General features: G+C 51.6%; 1 protein-coding gene and 1 long non-coding RNA gene across 2 annotated transcripts; both read right to left on the bottom strand.

Annotated features, from left to right (window-relative positions):
* Positions 1–5,022: 5,022 nt before the first annotated feature.
* Positions 5,023–8,747, bottom strand: FEM1A (fem-1 homolog A). The gene has a single exon (XM_070415872.1). It carries the CDS (start codon positions 8,555–8,557, stop codon positions 6,569–6,571), a length of 1,989 nt encoding a protein of 662 aa, XP_070271973.1. The 5' UTR covers positions 8,558–8,747; the 3' UTR covers positions 5,023–6,568.
* Positions 8,748–19,345: 10,598 nt separating this feature from the next.
* On the bottom strand, positions 19,346–19,773 carry LOC139009776 (uncharacterized). Its single transcript, XR_011471440.1, has 3 exons — positions 19,729–19,773; positions 19,510–19,591; positions 19,346–19,411 (listed from the first exon to the last, which is right to left on the bottom strand). It is a non-coding gene; the product is annotated as an uncharacterized lncRNA (long non-coding RNA).
* Between the last annotated feature and the right edge of the window lie 983 nt (positions 19,774–20,756).

Below are 20,756 nucleotides of genomic sequence, written 5' to 3'. Positions count from 1 at the left end.
TGTGCCCGCAACCAAGGTACATGCCCTTGACTGGAATCGAACCTGGGACCCTTGAGTCCGCAGGCCGATGCTCTATCCACTGAGCCAAACCGGTTAGGGCAGTACGAAGTTTTCTTTATTTTTCTTTTAAAATATGTTTTCATTGATTTTTGAGAGAGAGGGGGAGGGAGAGAGAGAAACACTGATTGGCTGCCTCCTGCATGCCCCCCATTGGGGATGGAGCTTTCAATCCAGGCATGTGCCCTGACCTGGAATGGGACCGTGACCTCCTGGTTCATAGGTGGACGCCCAACCACTAAGCTATTCCAGCTAAGCTCATCTTTATTTTTAAACTTGGGTCATTTGCAGTATTAACATCTGTGAACTCACATGCTGGGTGGAGCTAGCTATGCTTCATTCCTTAAGACACATTCAAATAAATACATAACTATTTTAAAAAATTTAAAACTTTGTCCATGTATTAATGTACAAATGGGTGTGCATATAGGTGCTCTATAACTATGAGTGCTCTACTGGGTACTTATTTTTTTAAAAAATAAATATCTTATTGACTTTTTAAAGAGAGGAAGGGAGAGGGACAGAGAGTCAAAAACATTGATGAGAGAGAAACATCAATGAGAGAGAAACATCGATCAGCTGCCTCCCACACACTCCCCACTAGGGATGTGCCCGCAAACAAGGTACATGCCCTTGACTGGAATCGAACCTGGGACCCTTGAGTCTGCAGGCCGACGCTCTATATCTACTGAGCCAAACTGGTTAGGGCTCTACTGAGTACTTATTGTGTGCCAGGACATTTTCATGGGTAAACTCGTTTAATCCTTCATACAACGCCAGGAGGCAGCTGCTAACCATTACCCCATTTTACAGATGAAGAGACTGAGGCACAAGGAAGGGAAATGTTGAGCCCAAGGTCATGTGGCCTGTGCACTAACCACTACTCCACACTGCCCAATGAGCATGCCCATTCCCTGAAAGAGGATAAAGCTAAATCAGAGAAATGATTGGTGGGCTGAGGACTGAATCTGGACCGCCTCACCCTCACCATGTATTTCATTCAATTTAAACTTAAAAAAAAAAAAAAAAAAAAGCCCTGGCAGGGTAGCTCATTTGTTAGGGCCCCAAGGTTGTGGGTTTGATCCCCGGTCAGGGCACGCACAAGAAGCAACCAATGAATGCATAAAAGAAGTGGAACAACAAATTGATGTTTTTTTTTCCTTTCTCCCGTCTCTATTTCTCAAATCAATAAATAACTAAAAAAAATTTTAAGCAGCTTTTGGTTTCAATAAAACCTTATTTACAAAAAGGAAGCTGGATTTGGCCCACAGACCAAAACTTGCAGACTCCTGCCATAGATCAAGGATTCTCCATTTTCACTCTCTCCTAAGCACTCAAAGCCCGTTTCTCTCTAGCACCGCTTCAGCTGCTGCAGTCCACACATTTCACGTGTTGTGTCTTATCTCAGTTCAAGATATTTCCTAGTTTTCTTCTTTGACTGAAGCTGGGCCTCAGGTGCCCACCCACCTGTTACCGTCCTGTCCCAAATGACATCTGAGTTTGAGGTCCTCCAGAAGTCAACGCTAAGCCACTTCCGCAACTCACAGGCCTACCTTCCCTGGTCTGAGAGCCTCTTACTAGTCACCAGATACTGAGCACCCACCAGGCACCAAGCGCTATCCTGTGGTGAACAACTCTGCTCCATTTCTCCCCAGCCCATTCAACAGCTCCGCCATCCATCCACCTACCGGCTCTGGCTCAAAACCTAATCCATTTGGACTCCTCTCGATCCCTAGTCTCCAGCCTAGATCATCAACAGCTCTTGCCAGCCAACTTCAGAGCAGATCTGACATCTGTCCACGCATGGCATGACTTGGTCCAGCCCTCTTCTCCCGCCTCCACCCCTGCTCGCTGGGACACCTGCGTAGCTCACCCCTCCACCCCCCGGTCTCTAGATCCACCCCAAACGTTCCCCCAGCCTCACCCACAGGGATCTCAAAATTGAAATCAGGCCATTCCTCTCCTTGGCTTGAAACTGCCACGGCTGCCTGTCTCCCTCAGGATAACACCCAAACAGCTCGCTGGGGCCTGAAGGCCCTGCCCCATCTGCCTGCAGCCCCCAGCTCCTCCTGCTCCCCTCACTCACTCTGATCTGGCCGCACAGGCCTCCTTGCTCTTCTTAGAATGAACCATGTGAGTTCATTTATGCATTCAACAAATATTTAAAAGCTTCTCTGTGTCAGGCCTTCTCTTGGGCCTGGGAACACAGCAGGGGTGAGCTTGTTTAGTCGACACTCTAGGGGAGGGACATGGTGAGCAAAGGGAGCGGGTAAAGAAAAGGATGGTTACAGGAGTTAAGGTTATAAGGGTTGAGAAGGAAATACATGAGGGGGATGTGGTGGAAGATGGCTGGGGCTGTGCCTTTGACAACCTGGGAGGGCTTCGCCAAGGAGGTGACATTTTATCAAGATCATTGCTCGATGGGCTGTAGTGGAGGACATTAGGGCATAAGGCAGGGGGAGAGGGTTGACCTGGGGGATTTCAGATGTCTTGTTCAAAACCTAAGTGCAAAGTCTCTTCTGTGACCTACAAGAGCCACAGGTGCTGGGCCGGGGGAGGGAACGTTCCCTCCCCTCCCCTCCCCTCCACGGCCCTGCAAGAGGGGTGTTGCCACTTGAACTTGGGCTGGGAATTGCCTAACACATGTTGTGACAACCATAGCTGGAACCACCCTCTCTGTCCAGCCCTCAGAATCTCCCACAGGAATCCACACCCCCACCCGTCCTTTCTCCGGGCACATGTAGTGCCCTGCTGTGCCAGCGGTCCCCGGGGCTGGTCATCTCTCCTTTCCAGCCTGTGATGTGATTGGGGCTGTGCTATCTTTAACTTCGGGCCAGGACAATCCGATCCCCTCGCCGGCCCTCCCCTCTGGTAAACACTGCTCAGATGACAGTGCCGGAATCCCGTGGGGGTGGCGGGTTCTGTGCATGGCCAAGCCATCAGGGGCTGCTCCCTGTGTCCCCTGCTGCTGCCTCAAGTCGTCCAAGGACTGGAATTTCGGGAGTTGACAGGCATTCATCCATTTACTCACTCAACACATGGGCGCTAAGGGCATGGCAGTGAGTCAGACAGAACCTCACAGGGACCTGGAAGGTCTGGGAAAGGCATTATTAAGCAAGTAAATGAGCAAATGAGCAGAATTTCCGTTCTGTGGAGGCAGGAAGTAAGGTGGGAAGTGACCGTGAGTGGGGTAGCGGCTCCCACTGGTGAGGTGGGCTGCATGCTTCCTGGCTGAGTGAACTTGAGCAAATCCCTACCCCTCACTGAGCCTCAATCTGCTCAACTATCAGTGAAGTGGGTCATTATCCTGGCTGTGTGGCCTTGGGCAGGCCGCTTGGTCTCTCTGAACTTGTTTCTTCACTGATAAATTACAGGTAATAATTTTATCATGTGCTTTCTTGTTTTTTTTTGGGTTTTTTTGCCTTCCTCCATCGAATCGGTTCCATTTTACAGAACCCCAATGTCACTCGGACAGATGTTTTGGGGAGGCGGGCTCCTCCCCCATCCCCCATTTCTGGGCTACTGATTGTCCCAATCCGAGTGAACGTGAACGTTAGGCCTTTGGCTGGCAGAAAGATGCCTTCCATTCTGCTGGCTGCCGTATCAGGACACCGGAGGAACCAGGTCATTCCCATTCTGAGCTGCTGAAACAACCCTCACCTGACCCTGGGAAGGCTTTACTGGGAAGTCTGTAAGGAAAGCATTTGGCACGAATCAGTGTTCCTTTTTGGTGAGCCTCCTAACACCCTGTATCACCTCAAAATAGAAATAACGATACCTACTTGACAGGGCTGTGGTGAGCAGTTAATGAGGCACGTAGAATGGTGCCAGCATACAGTCGGGGCTCAATAAATGCTTCTGCAGTTATGTGTCTCCCAGGACATGGCTCTGAGAGCATCTGCTGATTTGAAATCCACTCCTTTAAGGCAAGGATATATTCATGTTGTACCTGTGTGGGTATTAGCTATTGAGGGTTGTTGGACACCCAGTGAAATCAGGAGGGAGAGCCCTCCAGCCCAATGAACTACTGGAGGCAAAATGTCACCAGGGCCTGGCAGGGTCTTTCCTACGGCCACAGGAGGCGAGGATATGGAAACCATCACCTCAGGAATAACAGCTCGAGCCTTAGCCCTACGGGAACTGGCAAACAGTGGGTGCTCAGGAAAAACCCCACCGGGCAGTGCTCTGGGTAGGAGTGTGACTGTGCTAATGTGGAGAAAACCAGAATTTCACAACTGAGATGCAGTAAAAAAAAAAAAAAAAAAGAGGGGGGAGGCCTGGATTTTCCTAAGCTGGAAGCAGCTCTAAGAAACCCACCAAGTTCATGAACAGACCCCTTGGGCCACAGCATTCCACTGGCTCCATCTGTGGGTCTCACTGAGTTGGCAGGCTTTCTGGTTTTCTCAGCCATTTCTCGCCCTGCAGAGGGTCAGGCTCACCCCCTTTTCCATGCGAAGTGAGGGGTGTGGACGAAGGCAGGGGGTTTTCACCTTTTCTTTCTCCGCAGTGAAACTCCATTTCTGAATGAAATCTCACACGGAGCCCCAGCACATACGGAAAAACTCAGCCTGGAACAGACTGACATACTCTGATGCGGGGGTGGGGGGACGAGAAGAGACAAACCAAAGAACTTATATCCTTATATGCAGAGCCCATGGACACGCAGGCAATAGGATGGTGAAGACCTGGGGGGCTGAGTAGGGGCTGGGAGGATGGGAGGAGAGGGGTAAAGGGGGGTAAAATGGGAAGTATCATCAACAATAAAATATATATATATTTTTTAAAAAACTCATTAGAGATGGCAGCCTGAGGGCACTCCTTTAAGTGGCCTGGCACCATGGCCTTTTACTCTCAGCGGCACCCTTTTCCTCCCTTCTCCCCCACCTACCCCGGCAAGGAACTGCTGGGTGGTTTTCTTCTAACGTTGTCTTTTTAATGACAAACACCAGCGTCAGGACTCACAAGTTAATGGCCTCATTTCTTTATTCTGTGCTGTTTCCACCTCCACGGAAGGTAAAACCTGGTCTTGTAAATAAATAGCATCCTAAGTAACACTGCACATCCACACGAGGCCTGGTGTGCTGAGGGCAGAGCATCCATGGACCTGCTGTGGTGTCTGGGGCCTCCGTGCAGCTGCCATTTGACAAGGCGGCAGGAGAGGGTGGGGTAAGGATGCTGCTGTCCTGAATGTGACCTGAGCTCCTGTCCCCTTCTGCTATGCACGCTTGTCCAAATAGGCCGGGGAGAGTCCCCTTCTGCCGACAGGGCATAAGCAGTGCCACCCAAGAACCACCTCCCTGCAGCAGTTCCCTAACACAGGCACTTCATACCCTGAGTGATGGGAAGCCACGATTTTCTGTCGCCTCAGCTCTCAGCATTCAGCCTCATCCAGCTGATCTGTGGCGCTAACGCTGCACTTAGCGTTTCCTTAGGGAGACCTGCGCAGTGGTCAGAGTAGCTGGCGCCACTTAGGGTGGCTATACCCACAATACCGTGCACTGGTGTGGGGCTGACGTGGCCTTCAGCTCTAACTCAGAATCTGTGAAAACCAAGCCCCAGGCCACCTCGCAAGTTCTCGCGCAGCGGAGAACACATCAAGCTCAGCTCCTCGGGCGTTTGGCCTGGACCTCTTGACAAAAAACACTTCTCTAATGAGGTTGGAAACACGAGAGGCCCAAGTAAAAGGCAAATGAGTGAAGTTTTAAGAAACGTACAACCGCCTGCATTTTAGGAACCGATTCCGTGGTCTTCTACCTCCTTCACCAAATTCTTCACACAATAAAGCTTGCTCCTGAGGGCCTTGGCCACCTCAGGCGTGACCAAACCCTTGGTGCACAAAATCAACCTATCAGGTCTTAAGAGAAAATGTCAAATTCTTAAGAGAAACAAATATGGCAGCAAAACCTCAGAACTCCTGTGATGCCTGTAGCCTGCCCACCTACTAACTAAACAGAACACCAAACCGGCCCAAGCTGTGCAAGCAGCAGGCTACCCTAAGCAGAGTCCTGCCTGTGTGGGACACCGATGGCAACGTGGGAGGGAGGGAGGTGCAACTGTGCTGGAAGAAGTGAGAAGTGGTCTTGCTTCTTGAGTCTCCAACTTTCCACTCTGGGAGCCCCATTCCTAACACTGCATTTTGTGGCTGGGTTTATCTACCTACATAAGGGGCAAAGAAGGACAGACCCAACTTTCAGTTTCTTCTTGTTTCTAGTACAGGAAAACAATGGCTTCGATCCCTCTGCCTCTCAGAAAGCAACATCTTCCTAGACGCAGGCAGATGGGATGTGTGGAAAGTAGTGCATGTCCTCCTGGAGAAAGACAGTTCTCTGAGCACATGACCCTGAAGGCTTCTAGCACCAATAGCTAACTCCTTTCCCCGCTTTCTGCAAGGTGAAAGGCCGTGGAGTTGGGAGAGCCCTTCTTCCTGCTTCATGCCACCTGAAGTGCTCACCGAGAGATGGCAAGGACTGGTGTGGGCACCTCTCAGGGTTTCTCCCCTCTCAGAATCCTATCAGTGCAGTTCAATGAAAGCCTCCAGCTCCTCAGGGATGAAGCCTTTGTAGGGGATTTTATTCTTGTCCAGGGTGCGGGCTGCAAGGCACTGCAGGGTTACGTAGTTGAAGGGCTGGATGGTGCTCTTAGCCAGCAGCTTCTCATCCAGCAGTTCGTAGGCTGTTTTCTTGAAGGCATTGGTGGCATCCATGTGGGCCCCCGCTTCAATCAGGGCATTCATAATCCCCGGACAATTGTTCTGGGCAGCTATGTGCAACGGGGTGTTGTTGTCAAAGTCCCGACTGTCTGGGTCGGCCCCACAGTCAAGCAGTACCTTGACCACCTGGAGGGAGGGGAATCTGCCCACTGGGTATCGGCCCACGTTTGTGGTGTCCTTGTCCACGGCCATGTGCAAAGGGGTGAAGCCATTCTTGCCCCGGGGGGCACACTTCAGCAGCCGGTAGACGGTCTGATGCTTCAGATGCTCCTGGTCGGGCGTGCATTCCACTTTCTCCAACAGATAGAGCAGGTGGAGGATGATGGCCAGGGCCTTGGTGAACTGGACAGAGTCCCCAGGCTCCTTGGGCAGCTGCAGGGCCCGTTCCACTTCCCGGACCCCTTTGCAGAGCACCCCCATGAGATCAGCAAAGCCAATTTGCGTGCCCAGGCTGCCCTTGGCTGCCCGGTCCTGAAGTACGTAAGAGAAGAGTTCAGCAAACGAAAGGAAGCTGCTGGCGGTCATGGGGCTCAGAGGCTCCAGGTTGTTCTGCTGCATGTCTAGGGCGTATTTCCACAAGCGGATGCAGCGCTCAAAATTGCCGGAGTCGGCATACACGGCTCCCCTGTAACGGATATAATAAGAAGTGTCTGGGTGAGAGGGACCCAGGATGCGCTCTCGGATCAACAGGGCCTGCATGCGCATCTCGTCTGGGTCGGTGATAAGTGCTTCCAATTCCTCGGCAGTGTTCACCTCCCTGGAATAATCATAGGCCAGGACCAGCTGCGGGGGCTCCGGTTTGGGCAGATACTCGCCCCCCTGGTGCCGCAGCTCCATAGCCCGTCTCCAATGTTTCAGGGCCCCAAGCAGATCCCGCTTCTTATCCACATACGTGGCTCCCAGCAATTCCAAGGCTTCCACTGCAGCTTCCCGGCTGGTGGGGCAGCAGCTCTCGTAAGTTTCACTCAGCGGTTCCTCTGGGGAGGAGCGGCAACAGCTGGCCCCCTGGGACTTGACGCATCCCAGACCGGAGGGACCTTCTGGGGCCGGCCCTGGCTGCACCTCCATCCCGGCAGGCTGCTCCTGGATAAGGTATTCCACGATGTTGGTGTGGCCGGTCACACTGGCTGCCAGCAACGGGGTCATGCCGTAGCCATCGCGTTCCATGCGAGCGTTGCACCCGAGCAGCAGCTGCAGGATCTCCAGGCTGCCGGACTCGGCGCAGTCGTGCAGGGCGGTGTTACCCTTGGCGCTGCGCCGGTTCACCTGGGCGCCCTGCTCCAGCAGGTAGCGGGCGATCTCACGGTGGCCCTTGTAACAGGAGATCATGAGGCACGTGTGCCCGTGCCGGTTCGCCACCTCCAGGTCGGCCTGGTGCTCGCCCACCAGGTAGCGGACCACTTCCAGGTGCCCATCGAAGCAGGCGGCGCGCAGCGGCGTGGAGTTGGTGCGCGTGGTGCGGTTCACCGAGGCCCCGCGGCGCAGCAGGCTCTGCACCACGTCCAGGTGGCCGGCGGCCGAGGCGGCCCACAGCGGCGGCGCGCCCTCGATGGTCTCGCCATCGAAGTGCACCGAGCCGCTCGCCTCCACGCTCGCGCCGCACCGGTCCACCAGGTACTCGACCACGTCCAGGTGGCCGTAGCGGGAGGCGATGAGCAGCGGCGTCCCCTCGCCGGCCACCTCGCCCGTCAGCTCGTCCAGCTCCTCCCGGCTCCGGCCGCTGAGCAGCTTTTGAAGCAGCTGAAGCTTGCCGTCGCGGGCGGCATTGTACACGACGGTGCGGAGGTCCATGGTCCGCACCTCTGCCAGGCCATGGGCTGGCCGCCGGGAGACGGGGAGACGGCGGGCTAGAGCCCGGAGGGTCCGGCTGCAACCTTCACTGTCTCCCCCACCGCCATCTTAGGGGCTTCTTGGGCGGAACAAAATGGTGGCCGCTGCCGGGTGCCGTGGTCTAATGGGAGCTCACAGAGAAATGTAGTCCTCGGAGCCGGCCTGCTCTGTAGGATAGGGAAGGAACTGTGAGGTTTGAGAACTATATCTCCCAGAAGTTCGCGGGCTAGCCCCAAGCGAACTTTTCTCACGGTGCATGGTGGGAATTGTCGTTCCTTTTGCAGCCGATTGTAGCGGAAACTGTCAACGGAGGACTACAATCCCCAAGATGCAATGCCATCGCGATGGTTTAGGGGTCCCAAGGAAGTTTTGTGACGGTCTTAATGCCGAAGCCAACAGGAAACGCAAACAAGCGCCAAAGACTACATTCCCCAGAAGGCATCGGGAGCAACTTGGCGCCTATTACCGAGAGGGGAAAGCAGGCTAAGCCGGCCAAGCAGTCTGATTGGGGCTGCTGACAGACAGGGGGCGCTCGGAAAGGCAGGAAAGCCAGCAGGGCGAAGATATTAGGGGTGCAGTAAGTACAGGTGGCCCTAAGGGTCAATCTCGTGCGCTCACTTCTCATGCATTTATTCTTTCATTCACTCACCCTTGAATACTGTCAACTGAAGGTGGTGGCCACCAAGGCAATACCCCCGGAAATTCTTGGGGTGCGGTAATGAGGGGAGGCTTTACTGATACAGTTGTGATACAGCCCGTGTGTGGAACGGCTGGGCTATGGGACGGCTTCGGTGTGAGATCGCTCAGTGCAGACAGCGCCAGTGAGAGTCTCTTGCTGCTTCAGTGCTGGTGTTACAGGTCCTGCTGAGGAGACGCAGTCTTGGGGGGAAGGGGACTGGAAGGGGACTCTGTTGAGGCCGAGGTGACGCTGGCTAACGTCGAGAAGAGTGCTGGCCCCCGTCCCTGATTGGTCCATTGATATGCAGATGAGGGCAGGACTACACCCCGCTTCTTGAATGGGGGTGGACACGTGCCTGCTTTGACCTGTCCTACAGAGTAAGGCAGAAGTGGCCCTGGGCTTTGTGAATTTAGGGCATAAATGGTCACCAGCTTCCCCTGTTCTCTCTCTCATTAAAAAAAAGAAAATGTTTTTTATTGATTTTGTTTGTTTGTTAATTCTCACCTGGGGATATTTTTTCCTTTGCTTTTCGGAGAGAGTGGAAGGGAGGGAGCGAGGGGGGAGAGAGATAGAAACGGGATCACAGGATCGGCTGCCGCCTGCACGCCCCCTACTGGGGGATCCAGCCTGAAACGGGGCACCCCTGACCCTGAATCCTACCGGTGACCTCTTGGTGCCTGGGTCAGCGCTCAGCCACTGAGGCACATTGAGCAGGCTCTCTCGTGTTGTTTTTTGTTTGTTTGCTTAATTGTTTTAAGGTTCTGAAGGAATTTTTTAATCCAATTGGATTACAGGAAAGTCTTTCTCTCGGTTTTGGTACTAATTATCCACTATTCTCTCGGGAAGCCAGCCCCCGAGAAGGAAGTCAAGACCGACATGCTGGCTAGACCAGTGCAGACCCTCTTGTTCCCCTGACCACCAAGCGGAGCCCTGCCCCAATTCCTGACCCCCCGACTCCAGGACATGTAAGACAATGATTGTTTCAAGCTGGTATGTTCCGGAGTGGTTAGTGATGCAGCAATAGCAACGGGAACCGGGGTCACTGTAGCTTGTGGCTTTAATGTCACTGTCTGTACTTACTAACCAACTCACAGTTCCCTGAGAGTTTGTTTACTATGCCTGTTTCCTCTCTGGGGGCTGCGTGCTCCATGGGAAAATATGCCTTGGTTTAGTTTCTAAGAAACAGTCTCACTGTGTTCTTGAAGGGAGGGACTGGCTAGGTCTATGCTGCTCCCCTCAGCCTGAGGTATTGTGACATGACTTTATATAACTAATTCAGCCACGTTTATTGATATCCTAAGCACCTACTGTGTTTTGGGTTCCTTGCTCCAAGCTGGGGGTGTCTCAGTGAGCAGGCAGACAAGTGTCCTCAGGAACCCAGAATCTGACCACGGGAGGTGGGCTAAGTCAGGGTGTGTGGTCGGGGATGTGGGAGCCCAGAGGAGGAATAGGTTATACCTGGCCGGGGAGTGAAGGAAGGGCTGGGAGGTGTTTCACAGATAGGGAATGTTTCAGGTAAACTTGTTGGAAGAAGCAGTGCTTCCTCTCATTCTAGTTATCTGTTTGGCTTAATCACCTGCTGTGGACTGAACTCCGTGTGTCCTCCCCAAATTCATAGGTTGAAGCCCTAACTCCCAATGGGACCGCATTTGCAGACAGAGTCTTTAGAGGGTGTCACCCAGCCTTGAAAGCCATCCAGGGGCACTTTCCACCCCAGGCTGTTTTCTGGAAGAAGCTCGCTAAGTCTGACCCACTTCAAGGGGAGAGAATCAGACACCACTCTCTCAAGGGAAGGGACTTAGATGTGGGAGAGATGTCAGTAAGTTTGGAGATATGTTTTAAAACCGTACATGGGCCCTAGCTGGTGTTTCTCAGTGGTTAGAGGGTCAGCCTGTGCACCAAAGGGTTGTGGGGTCAATTCCTGGTCAAGGGCACTTACCTGGATTGCAGGTTTGATCCCTGGACCACTCAGGGTGCATGTGAGAGGCAGCCAGTCAATGTGTCTCTCTCATATCAATGTTTCTCTCTCTCTCCTCCCTTTCTCTCTCTATATCCTTCCATGAGGATTGGCAAAAAATAAAAACCCACAACAGACAAACAAAAAAAGACCACACTCAGAGCAAAGACCCAGGGGATACACCCCAGCATAGACATGATGCATTCAGTACCTCATTGAATCACTCACTCCATGCCTACAAGACAGCCTTTTAGGGGAATTCTTTGACAGCAATGAGGGGACAGTCCCTTCTCTTTAAAAGTGCCTAAATTCAATTATGCAATTGGTTCTTTTTATAACATACTGGATAAAGCATTCAGAGCTAAACACATCTATCAAAGGGACATTTCATCAAGTCCTCTTGATTTCTTCTACAAGATAAGACATTGCTGAATAAAAAACAGACATTGTCCACACTACTTTCTTAGCCGTCTATGGTGAAGTGTCCTTTTTTTTTATAGCAGAAGTCTGACTTGTGAAGATACGCACACACACATGAAGTTTGGGGAAAGAAAGAGGAGTCTACCATGGGAAAATTATGTGGGGGCATTTTATTCATTTATTTTTAATTTATTTTTTATGTTTTTATTGATATCAGAGAGGAAGGGAGAGGGAGAGAGAGAGATAGGAACATGTTGATGAGAGAGAATCATTGATCGCTACCTCCTGCACACCCACACTGGGGATCAAGCCCGCAACCTGGGCATTTGCCCTGACTGGGAATTGAACCATGACCTCCTGGTTCATAGGTCGACACTCAACCACTGAGCCACACCGGCCGGGCTGTGGGGGCATTTTAGTCACCACTTCTAAAGCAGAGTTGACTGATACTGATGGCGTTCAATGATATCTGTTTTTTCTTGCTCATTGAGGGCCTTAAAGGCGACCTTAACTCATTTCTAATAGAAATGTTGTTGAGTAGCAGGAGTGCATAGTTCCCTGTGACAACAAGCAAGAGAGAAGCTTTTCTTTGAGTATGTAATTTTAAAAATTGAAATAAGATTATTCCTGTTAACATGTGCAACTCAGCACATTTAGGACATTCACAATGTTGTACAACCATCACCTCTATCTAGTTCCAAAATTCAGGGGTGGGCAAAAGTAGATTTATAGTTGTGATTATGCAAAACAGTTTATTTTTGTATTATTATTTATTGTATTATTTTCCATATGAACTGTAAACTGACTTTTGCCCACCGCTGTATTTTTGTTACCCCAAAAAGAAACCTCTTCCCCATGAGCAGTCACCCCCAATCTATATATTTTTTATATATTATATATGTATATAAATGTGATATATAAATATATATGATACATGTTTATATTATACGAGAGGCCCGGTATATGACATTCGTGCATGGGTAGGGTCCCTAGACCTGGCCAGCGATCAGGGCTAATCAGATTCCCAGGTTCCCTGCCTCCCTGTCTCCCCACCTCTCTGCCTCCTCCTTCCCTCATTCCCTCAGCGCCCTGCCTCTGCCGCTGGTCACCAGCCATGTTCCATGCTGCCCCCTGGTGGTCAGCGCACATCATAGGGAGCGATCTAACTCCCAGTCTCCCAGTCGAACTCCTGAGGGGACACTTTGCATATTAGCCTTTTATATATATACTAGAGGCCGGTTGCATGAAGAGATTTGTGCAATAGGCCTTCCTTCCCCTGGCTGCCAGCACCGGTTTTCCTCCGGCACCTGGGACCCAGGCCTTCACTCTGACCGCAGCAGAGAAGCCAAGCCTCTTCGGTCTTCAGTCGTCTTCAGTCTTCGCTCCATGCCTGCATATGCAAATTAACCACCATCTTTGTTGGGTTAATTTGCATACTCATCCTGAGTGGCGGGTGGGCGTAGTGGAGTGACACCAATTTGCATGTTTCTCTTTTATTAGTGTAGATATAGAGACTAGAGGCCTGGTGCACAAATTTGTGCATGGGTGGTATCCGGCTGGCCCACCCCTATGGGGGCCGATCGGGCTGGGCCAGCGGAGGGGAGGGGATGTGGGGGGGGACTGATTGGAGTCGGCTGGGGGGGAGGGGCCGTGGGCAGTTGGCTGGCTGGCCCCTCCCCCTGGTCGAACTCTGGTTGAACTCTAGGTCGAGGGGACAATTTGCATATTAGCCTTTTATTACATAGGATAATGATATATCTATAATCTCTATATATAAAAGCCAAGCGACCGGAACAATGGACTGACCAGGATGACTGGTTGCTATGACGTGCACTGTGGCAGCCAACTGGCCCGATTGGCTCCCCCTAACCCCGATCAGGGGCGGGGCCAGCAGCCAACCTCTTGTGTCTCCTCCTCCCCACTGGTCCTGGCCGGCTGGACCCCACCCGTGCACAAATTCGTGCACTGGGCCTCTAGTATAATTTATAACAGAATATAATGTATTATAAATATTACATATATGTATAAGATATATAAAATAAAATGTAATGCATATATATATACATACACAATGTAGTATATATAATGTTTTCTGAATAATTTGGGGAAGTAATTTGGAGTCTTTACAACCTTTACTCTTAAATACAGTACTTCAGTGAGATTTCCGAAGAACAAGGACATTCTCTCACAGACCCACAGTTTAATGATCAAAATTGGAAATGTCATACTGATAAGCCCGATCATCTAATCCACCATCCAGATTCCAAGACTTTTCATTGTTCCAATCGTGTCCTTTATAGCTGCCCCCATGGAGTCAGTGATATTCACAACCCTTTCATGCGTTCCTTCTCCTGACCCAGACTGGTTTAGCACTGAGTCTGGGCCAGGTGGGATCAAATGAGGATGATTTTTCTCTCCAATTATTGCCTCCCCTGCTCTCTGTCAAATCTCCCTTCTCTGCCCTGAGGAGCACGTTCTGTAACTTGACTGATCACTGTCAGTGAAAGAGCCTTGTCCTGTCCTGTTAACAGTTTCCATCTCAGAGGTTTCTTCAACCCCTTGCTGATTCGTGATGTTACCGGGAAAACTCGGGGCAACTCCCCGCTCTGCCTAATCCCTTCTGCCTCACTTTGCACACGTGCCCAGTGTGTTCTGTTTCTGTCCATCCCTCTGTCGCTTGGCTGAGGCCGGGCTCGGGAGAGGGTCTCTGAGTGCACCAGCAGGTGTGAGCTCTGACCACCCACATAGCTGCTCTCTGGATCCAGAAAAGCAAGCATGGAGAGCACAGATTCCTGAGGCAGATATGGGTTGGGGGAGGAAACTCAGCTATCTCCTTGTGATGCTGCCTGCCTGTTGTCATGGAAACCCAAGCCACTCTCTTTTGAAGGACCCATTAAGGTGCAGGATATAATCAGCACCCTCTCTGGCAGACCCCCACCCTCCCTGGACAATGCAGCATCTGAGTTCTGCCCTCGCCACCCCTCTCCAGCCCTGGCTGGGGATGACTCACTATGTGACCACAAGTCTCCTCTCCTGTCCGCATCTTGGCCTCCTCCCCTGTGGAAACGACTGAAGGACATGTCGCAATTGCCACATTGTCTGTGCGTATCAAACTATGAGAGGGGTGTAGGATAGTGGTTGAAATGCAGACACTGTATGCAAACTGCCAACAGTCAAGTCCTGGCTCTGCCACCCACGAGCTGTGCAACCTTGAGCAACTTGCTTCAGCTCTCTGAGCCTTGGTTTCCTCTCCTATAAAATGGGGAATGATCGTGGTACCTACCTCATAGGAGCTACTGTATCTATAGCTGTTAAAATAGTATCTGGGTTTTTTAAAACCCTAATATATCCATCTGATGTACTATGATTCAGCTATACAAAAGGAATGAACCATGGACACACGCTATGGCATGGACGAACCTTGAAAACATGCTGCTCCGCGAAGGAAACCAGACACCAAAGGCCACACAGTGTGGTTTCATTGATATGAAATGCCCAGAACAGGCAAACCCACAGAGACAGAAAACACATTCATGTTGCCAGGGGCTGCAGGAAGAGGGCCGTGGGGAGTGACTGCTTAACAGGATCTGTGTTTTTTGGGGGGCGATGGAATGTTCTGGAATTAATCACCTCGTGGTGATGGTTGTAGGACTATGTGAAGTATGAAATGTCACGAAATTGTCACTTTAAAGAGGTTACATGCAAATTTTATGCTCTGTGTATTTGCAAGGTTTAAGTATTGTTTTGATGGAGGGACACAACACAATGACACTCAGAAGAAAGGCAGAACCCTTTGTTACTTGGAGCTCCAAAGAAGGGGACACAGGCTTACAGCAGGGAGAGGGTGACAGTAACTGGAGAAGCCGGTGGAGTGAGCCAGGTTTCCCCGGCTTCCTGAAACTGGTTCATTTGAATAATTATCTGAACTCCAGGACAATAGGGCTGCCTCTAGTTGCCTGGTTCCTAGCTCTTGGACAATTAAAGGAGGTGTCTAGTGGCCCTTGAGTATGAGAGCTGATAAGGGAAGTAGTCCAGGTGTGGACTTAATCAACTGCTCAAGAGGACCGATCGGCCTCCGAAATGGGCCCCTCCCTCTCTCCTTTCCTTCCTTCGTTCTGTGGAAGTAGGTATTCATTTCTCATCTGTGTAAGTCTAGGCATAGAATTGCTGAGTCAATGGGAAGAAAATAAACGTCGCTTTTGCTGAAGCCACTGTTACTTTGAGTCTGTTAGAGTAATTGGACCATATCCCCATACATTGGCAATCCCTGCTTCTTTGCCTCACGCTCTGGTACCTTTGCTCCTGGAATCACCGTCTTGTCTGAGACTCCACTTTCATGAAATCCCAAATGAAGATCATTGGATAGTGACCAGATGTGATAAGAAAGTTGAGTGGGTTGTCCCTTCAGTTCAGATGCCCTCAGCTCCATTGCAATTGCTGGCTCATCTTTATAGGTGTGTGTGGCCTTCATATTTGTGTCTGACAAGGGGGCTCAGACCCAGCATTTATCTCAACTGAATACTTATCACGTGCTCACACTGATCTGGGCATGGACGGGAGAAGGCTGAAACTGGTGAGATTAAATGAGGTGCCCCCTCCCAGAGGTCTTTGGGAAAAATGAAGGGTAGGTGGGTTTTACATACCTTTATTTTTATTTTTTACTAGAGGCCTGGTGCACGAATTCATGCACAGGTGGCGGCCCTCAGGGTGGCCTGCGGGGATTGGGCCCCAGCTCGCGCCCCCAGGCTCACAGCCCCTGCTCGTGTCCCCAGCCTCGCAGCCCCGCAGCCCCCACCTGGCACCCCGCTGTGGCCTGGCGCCTCCCCGTCACCTGCTCCACCATCACACTGCTCTCCAGCTCTTGTTGGGGCCCATCAGGGCCAGCAGCATCTCCACTACCACCTGCTGCCAGCGCCGCATCGCAGATGCCCACCGTGTTCTGTGCTGCCTCTGATGGTCAACTCACGTCATAGCGAGTGGTCAAACTCCCGGTCAAACAATTTGTATATTAGGCTTTTATTATATAAGATTGATTTCAGAGAGGAAGGGAGAGGGATGGAGAGATAGAAACATCAATGATGAGAGAGAACCATTGATTGGCTGCCTCCTGCACGCCCCACACTGGGGACCAAGCTCACAACCGGAGCATGTGCCCTGACCAGGAGTCGAACCATGACCTCCTGATTCATAGGTCGATGCTCAACCACTGAGCAACACCAGCTGGGCCGTTTTGTTTTTTAAATCAAAGGAAGGATTCCCCTAAATAAGAATCAGTGGGGCCATGGCCGGTGTGGGTCAGTGGTTAGAGTGTCGGCCTGCACACCAGAGGATTTCGGGTTTGATTCCTGGTCAAGGGTACGTACCTGGGTTGCAGGTTCACTCCCCGCCTCCAGTGGGGGTGCATACGGAAGTCAATATGTATGTCTCACGTCCATGCCTCTCTCTCTCTCTCTCTTTGTTTCTCTCTCTTTCCTTCCTTCCCTACCTTCCACTCTCTCTGAAGAGCAATGGAAAAAATATCCTCAGGTGAGAATTAACAACAACAAAGCAGAATCAGTGGGGAAGCTCATCAAAATGCAGATGCTGGGGCCCGCCCCACCTCTGGCTTATTGAAGTTGGCAGGGTCCTAGGAATCTGCATTCTCTGGGCGCTTCCTAAAGGAATCCAAGATGCTCCTGGCTGGGCCGGTTGATAAGGGCAGCTGGTGGGGAAATGACAGGCGATGCTCTCAGCAGGATGAGCCAGGCTGTGTTTTGAAATTTGAATTTCATCCATCAATCAATGGGAATCTTGGAAGGGTTAAAGGCAAAGGTGGGACTTGATCAGATTTGTGTTCTAGAACAACCCCTCACTGTATGTGGAGAATAAATGGACGGTTGTGTGTGTTTGGGGGAGGGGAGGGACAACCAGGCAGTGATGGCGGCAGAGGGCTGGGGAGGAGGCTGGATTTGCCCAGAATGACTTGCCTTGGCAAATACCGGGTTAGGGAAATGGATGAGGCGGGGGAGGGACCCTGGGATGTGGAGAGGCTGCCACACTGATGGGGACAAGGAAGGAGGGGAGGTGGGGGCTGGGTGGACTGGGTGTTCAGTGTGAAATGGTTAATGTGGAGTGGCTGTGAGGGACCCAGGGGGAGACATTTGTAGAAATTCCAGGGCAGAATCTCCTCTTTCCTAGGGGTCCCTAAAAGGCAGTATCCGGGTGCCTTTTTTAAAAATCTAAAAGCTCTTCCATTCCCAAAGGGAGATCTATATACAACACAAAAACTCTCACAATTAGCCTTGATCCAGACATTGAACCCCTCTCCCCACCCCAGCCTCAAAGTGCCTCTGGCATGTAGGTGTCTTGCAATCATATTTTCTCTGCTTGTTAATGAACTCACTGAGGCAGTACTCCTGGAGGGAGAAAGATTTCATTTGTCTGGGGCTGAGAAGGGAGACGGGGGTTGCCAGAGCTAATGAGGAATCAATGCCTCATAACTGCTAATTAAATGAGCTTGGCTCTCTCCTGGGGCTATTAGCTGGCTGGCTGGCCCTTGAGTGTCCACAAATTTAATTATACTCCCCAATAAACACCCGCAGCACCCACCACCCTCCGGTATCTCTGTGGGGGAAACCAAAGAGAAGCAGGATCTTCATGTGTGTGCTGAAACCATCAGTTCATTGATTAATATACTGATTTATTCTGATGCCTTTATTGATTCAACCAATGTTTATTGAGCGCCTGCTGTGTGCCAGGCCCTGGTTAGGTGCTGGGGCCACAGCAGTGAAAAACACAAATGCAGTCTCTGCCCTCATGGAGCTCACAGTGTAATGGGGGTGACAGACAGTCCTGTGAACAGTTAACAATAATCGGAGTAAGTGCTGGAGAGAAGACATCCCAGGTCTATGAGAGTGTATAACACAGACTTGATGAGGTGGGTGGTGAGGCAACAAGGAAAGTTTCCCTTGGTGAAATGAGGCTGGGATAAGAAGGGAGAGGGAGCTCATGGGGTGCTCTGGGAGGCAGAGCATTCCAAGATGAGGGAGCAGCAAAGACCAAGGCTCTGAGGCTGGAATGACTTCAATGTGGTGTCCTCGACTTGATTAGGATGTCGCAGAGAACTGGGGGTGACCCCTCGCTGATGCCACAACTCACCTACCGGGCACAAGTTTACACCTGTCCTGTAATTGGTCCATGGAACTGATGGTGAGGTGTGGGAGAAAAATTAATTATTCCTGGAATTTTTATTGACAAATCTTAGTAGAATCCTAGTCTAGAAAGAACTTCAAACACCACCCCCTCGTTGATTCCCAAGGCCCTGGGTTCAGTCAGATATTTTGTATTTTCAGGCCTGTGGGGGGCATATGAGTGACATGGCCAACACCATGCATGGCACATTGCTATGTGATCATGGGGTGCATGCCCCTATTTTACTCCCTCCCTTGCTCTTGTCCCATGGGATTAGCCAGCTCGATCCCCTGGGTGGAAGTGATTCCTTCCTGGCCTCCCCCGTCCCACAGTTACTTGTCCATGTCAGGTGGAGGTTGATGGGAGTCCGCGCTATGAGGAAGCTGTGACTTGTTGTCATAGTACACCAGAACAACAAAATCACTAGTCTTCCACACAGCACTAGACCACAACTGCTCCAGTCTTCTTGGCCACCCTTTGCCCTGTGTCTGCGACCTCCCAACCCAGCTCTTTTCCTTCACCTGAGCCAAGTTGTAGCATATGGGCTTCTTGCTTCTCCACTGCCTCCTGTCTTCCATTCCTGGTCCTCCTGGGGAGAGGAAGGAGCTGATCTCCAAGGGCCCAACTCCCACCCATGAAGCATGGAATTTGGAGTTGGCAGGATGTGGGGTTGACTTGCAGACTCACCCTGGGCCTGAGACCCCTTGAACTGTCCCTCTCCGGGTCTCAGTGTCCTCAACAGTCACCTGGATGTAATAACTCCCATGTCCTGAAGTTGAAGACGGCATGACATAATGTATGTAAGATGACTGACCCAATGTTTCTCAAAGAAGTCTAGAGAGAGCACAATAATGTCATATTGGCAGGCACCCATTCCCCCACAGCCCTACAGCTTGACCATCGTACCTGTTGGGCATTACAGACTTCTGTGTGCCGTGTCATCTCATCTGGAAAACAATGCATTGAAAATCTATTAAATGAGGGGGGCAAGTCTCCAGAAGCGTCAGACACCCCAGACCGTCCTCTGTTCCCCCATCAAGCTGCAGGGCTCTCCGTCACCTGGGGAGCTGTCCGTGCCCTGCGGCTGCAATGAAGCCGGCCGGGACCTGCTGGGAGCTGTCCAGACGCGTGTGCTGAAGCAGGTCGCGGTTCCCTCCCTGGACCCCGAGAGGCGCTGTCCGGAGTCTCCGTGCTGAAATAAATAGCAATTTTCTCCCGTGGTCCTCGCAGAGCTGTCTTCAGCCTCGGGGCTGAAGAAAACTTAACTTTCCTCTCTTCCCGGCTCAACCCACTCCCCCGCCTTCTCCGTTCCTCTGACTTTGGGGAACCCGCCTTCCAAAAATCTCTTTCCTCTCCGCTCCTCTTCCCCGGGCGCTTCCGAATGGCAAGGGGGCCACTGGGAGGGGTCGCAACTAGGACTCATCCCGGCTCCTTACCTCGTGGCAGGTCCCCAGGACTTACCTCCCAGGTAGTCAGCCCGGTTGGTCTCTGCTTTCCAGACCGTCAAACTTCGCCGTCTTTGTCGCTTTCTGGGCAGATGTCCATGCGCTGACCTGCAAACCAGCCCCCTCCCCGAGGTACCGGGTCCCCCAAGCCACCCCTCCTTCCACGCAGCTTGAAGTCCTTCCCTTGCGCGTCTCACCTGCTTCCAGTCTTGTGGGCAGATGCAGGTGTCCAGTGGCTGCCGAGGCGGGGACTGCGCTTTTATGGGCTTTGGGGAAGGCGGGGCACCGGGAACCCAGGGCGGGGCTTGGCCAGCCGGCCAATGGGACTCCGCCTCGAATGCAGCTCCAAAGATTACCTCATAGGTTGTGGCCTCAGCTTCAGAATAAAAGACTGGCATCTGCCCAAAATCTAGGTTGGGGTTTTCTGGAGGAGGAGGGGCCACTCACTGTAGTCCCCAGGATCTCCCCACTCGGCCCAACCCCCTCCCG

This window comes from Myotis yumanensis, unplaced genomic scaffold (assembly GCF_028538775.1).
Source record: "Myotis yumanensis isolate MYYU_CA2020_CCGP unplaced genomic scaffold, mMyoYum1.0.hap1 SCAF_5, whole genome shotgun sequence".
Lineage (NCBI taxonomy): Eukaryota > Metazoa > Chordata > Mammalia > Chiroptera > Vespertilionidae > Myotis > Myotis yumanensis.
This window is presented reverse-complemented; position numbering and strand designations above follow the sequence as displayed.

Bases quoted from the DNA above. Each gene is read 5' to 3' on its own strand.
- FEM1A (XM_070415872.1), bottom strand. From the start codon at position 8,557: ATGGACCTCCGCACCGTCGTGTACAATGCCGCCCGCGACGGCAAGCTT.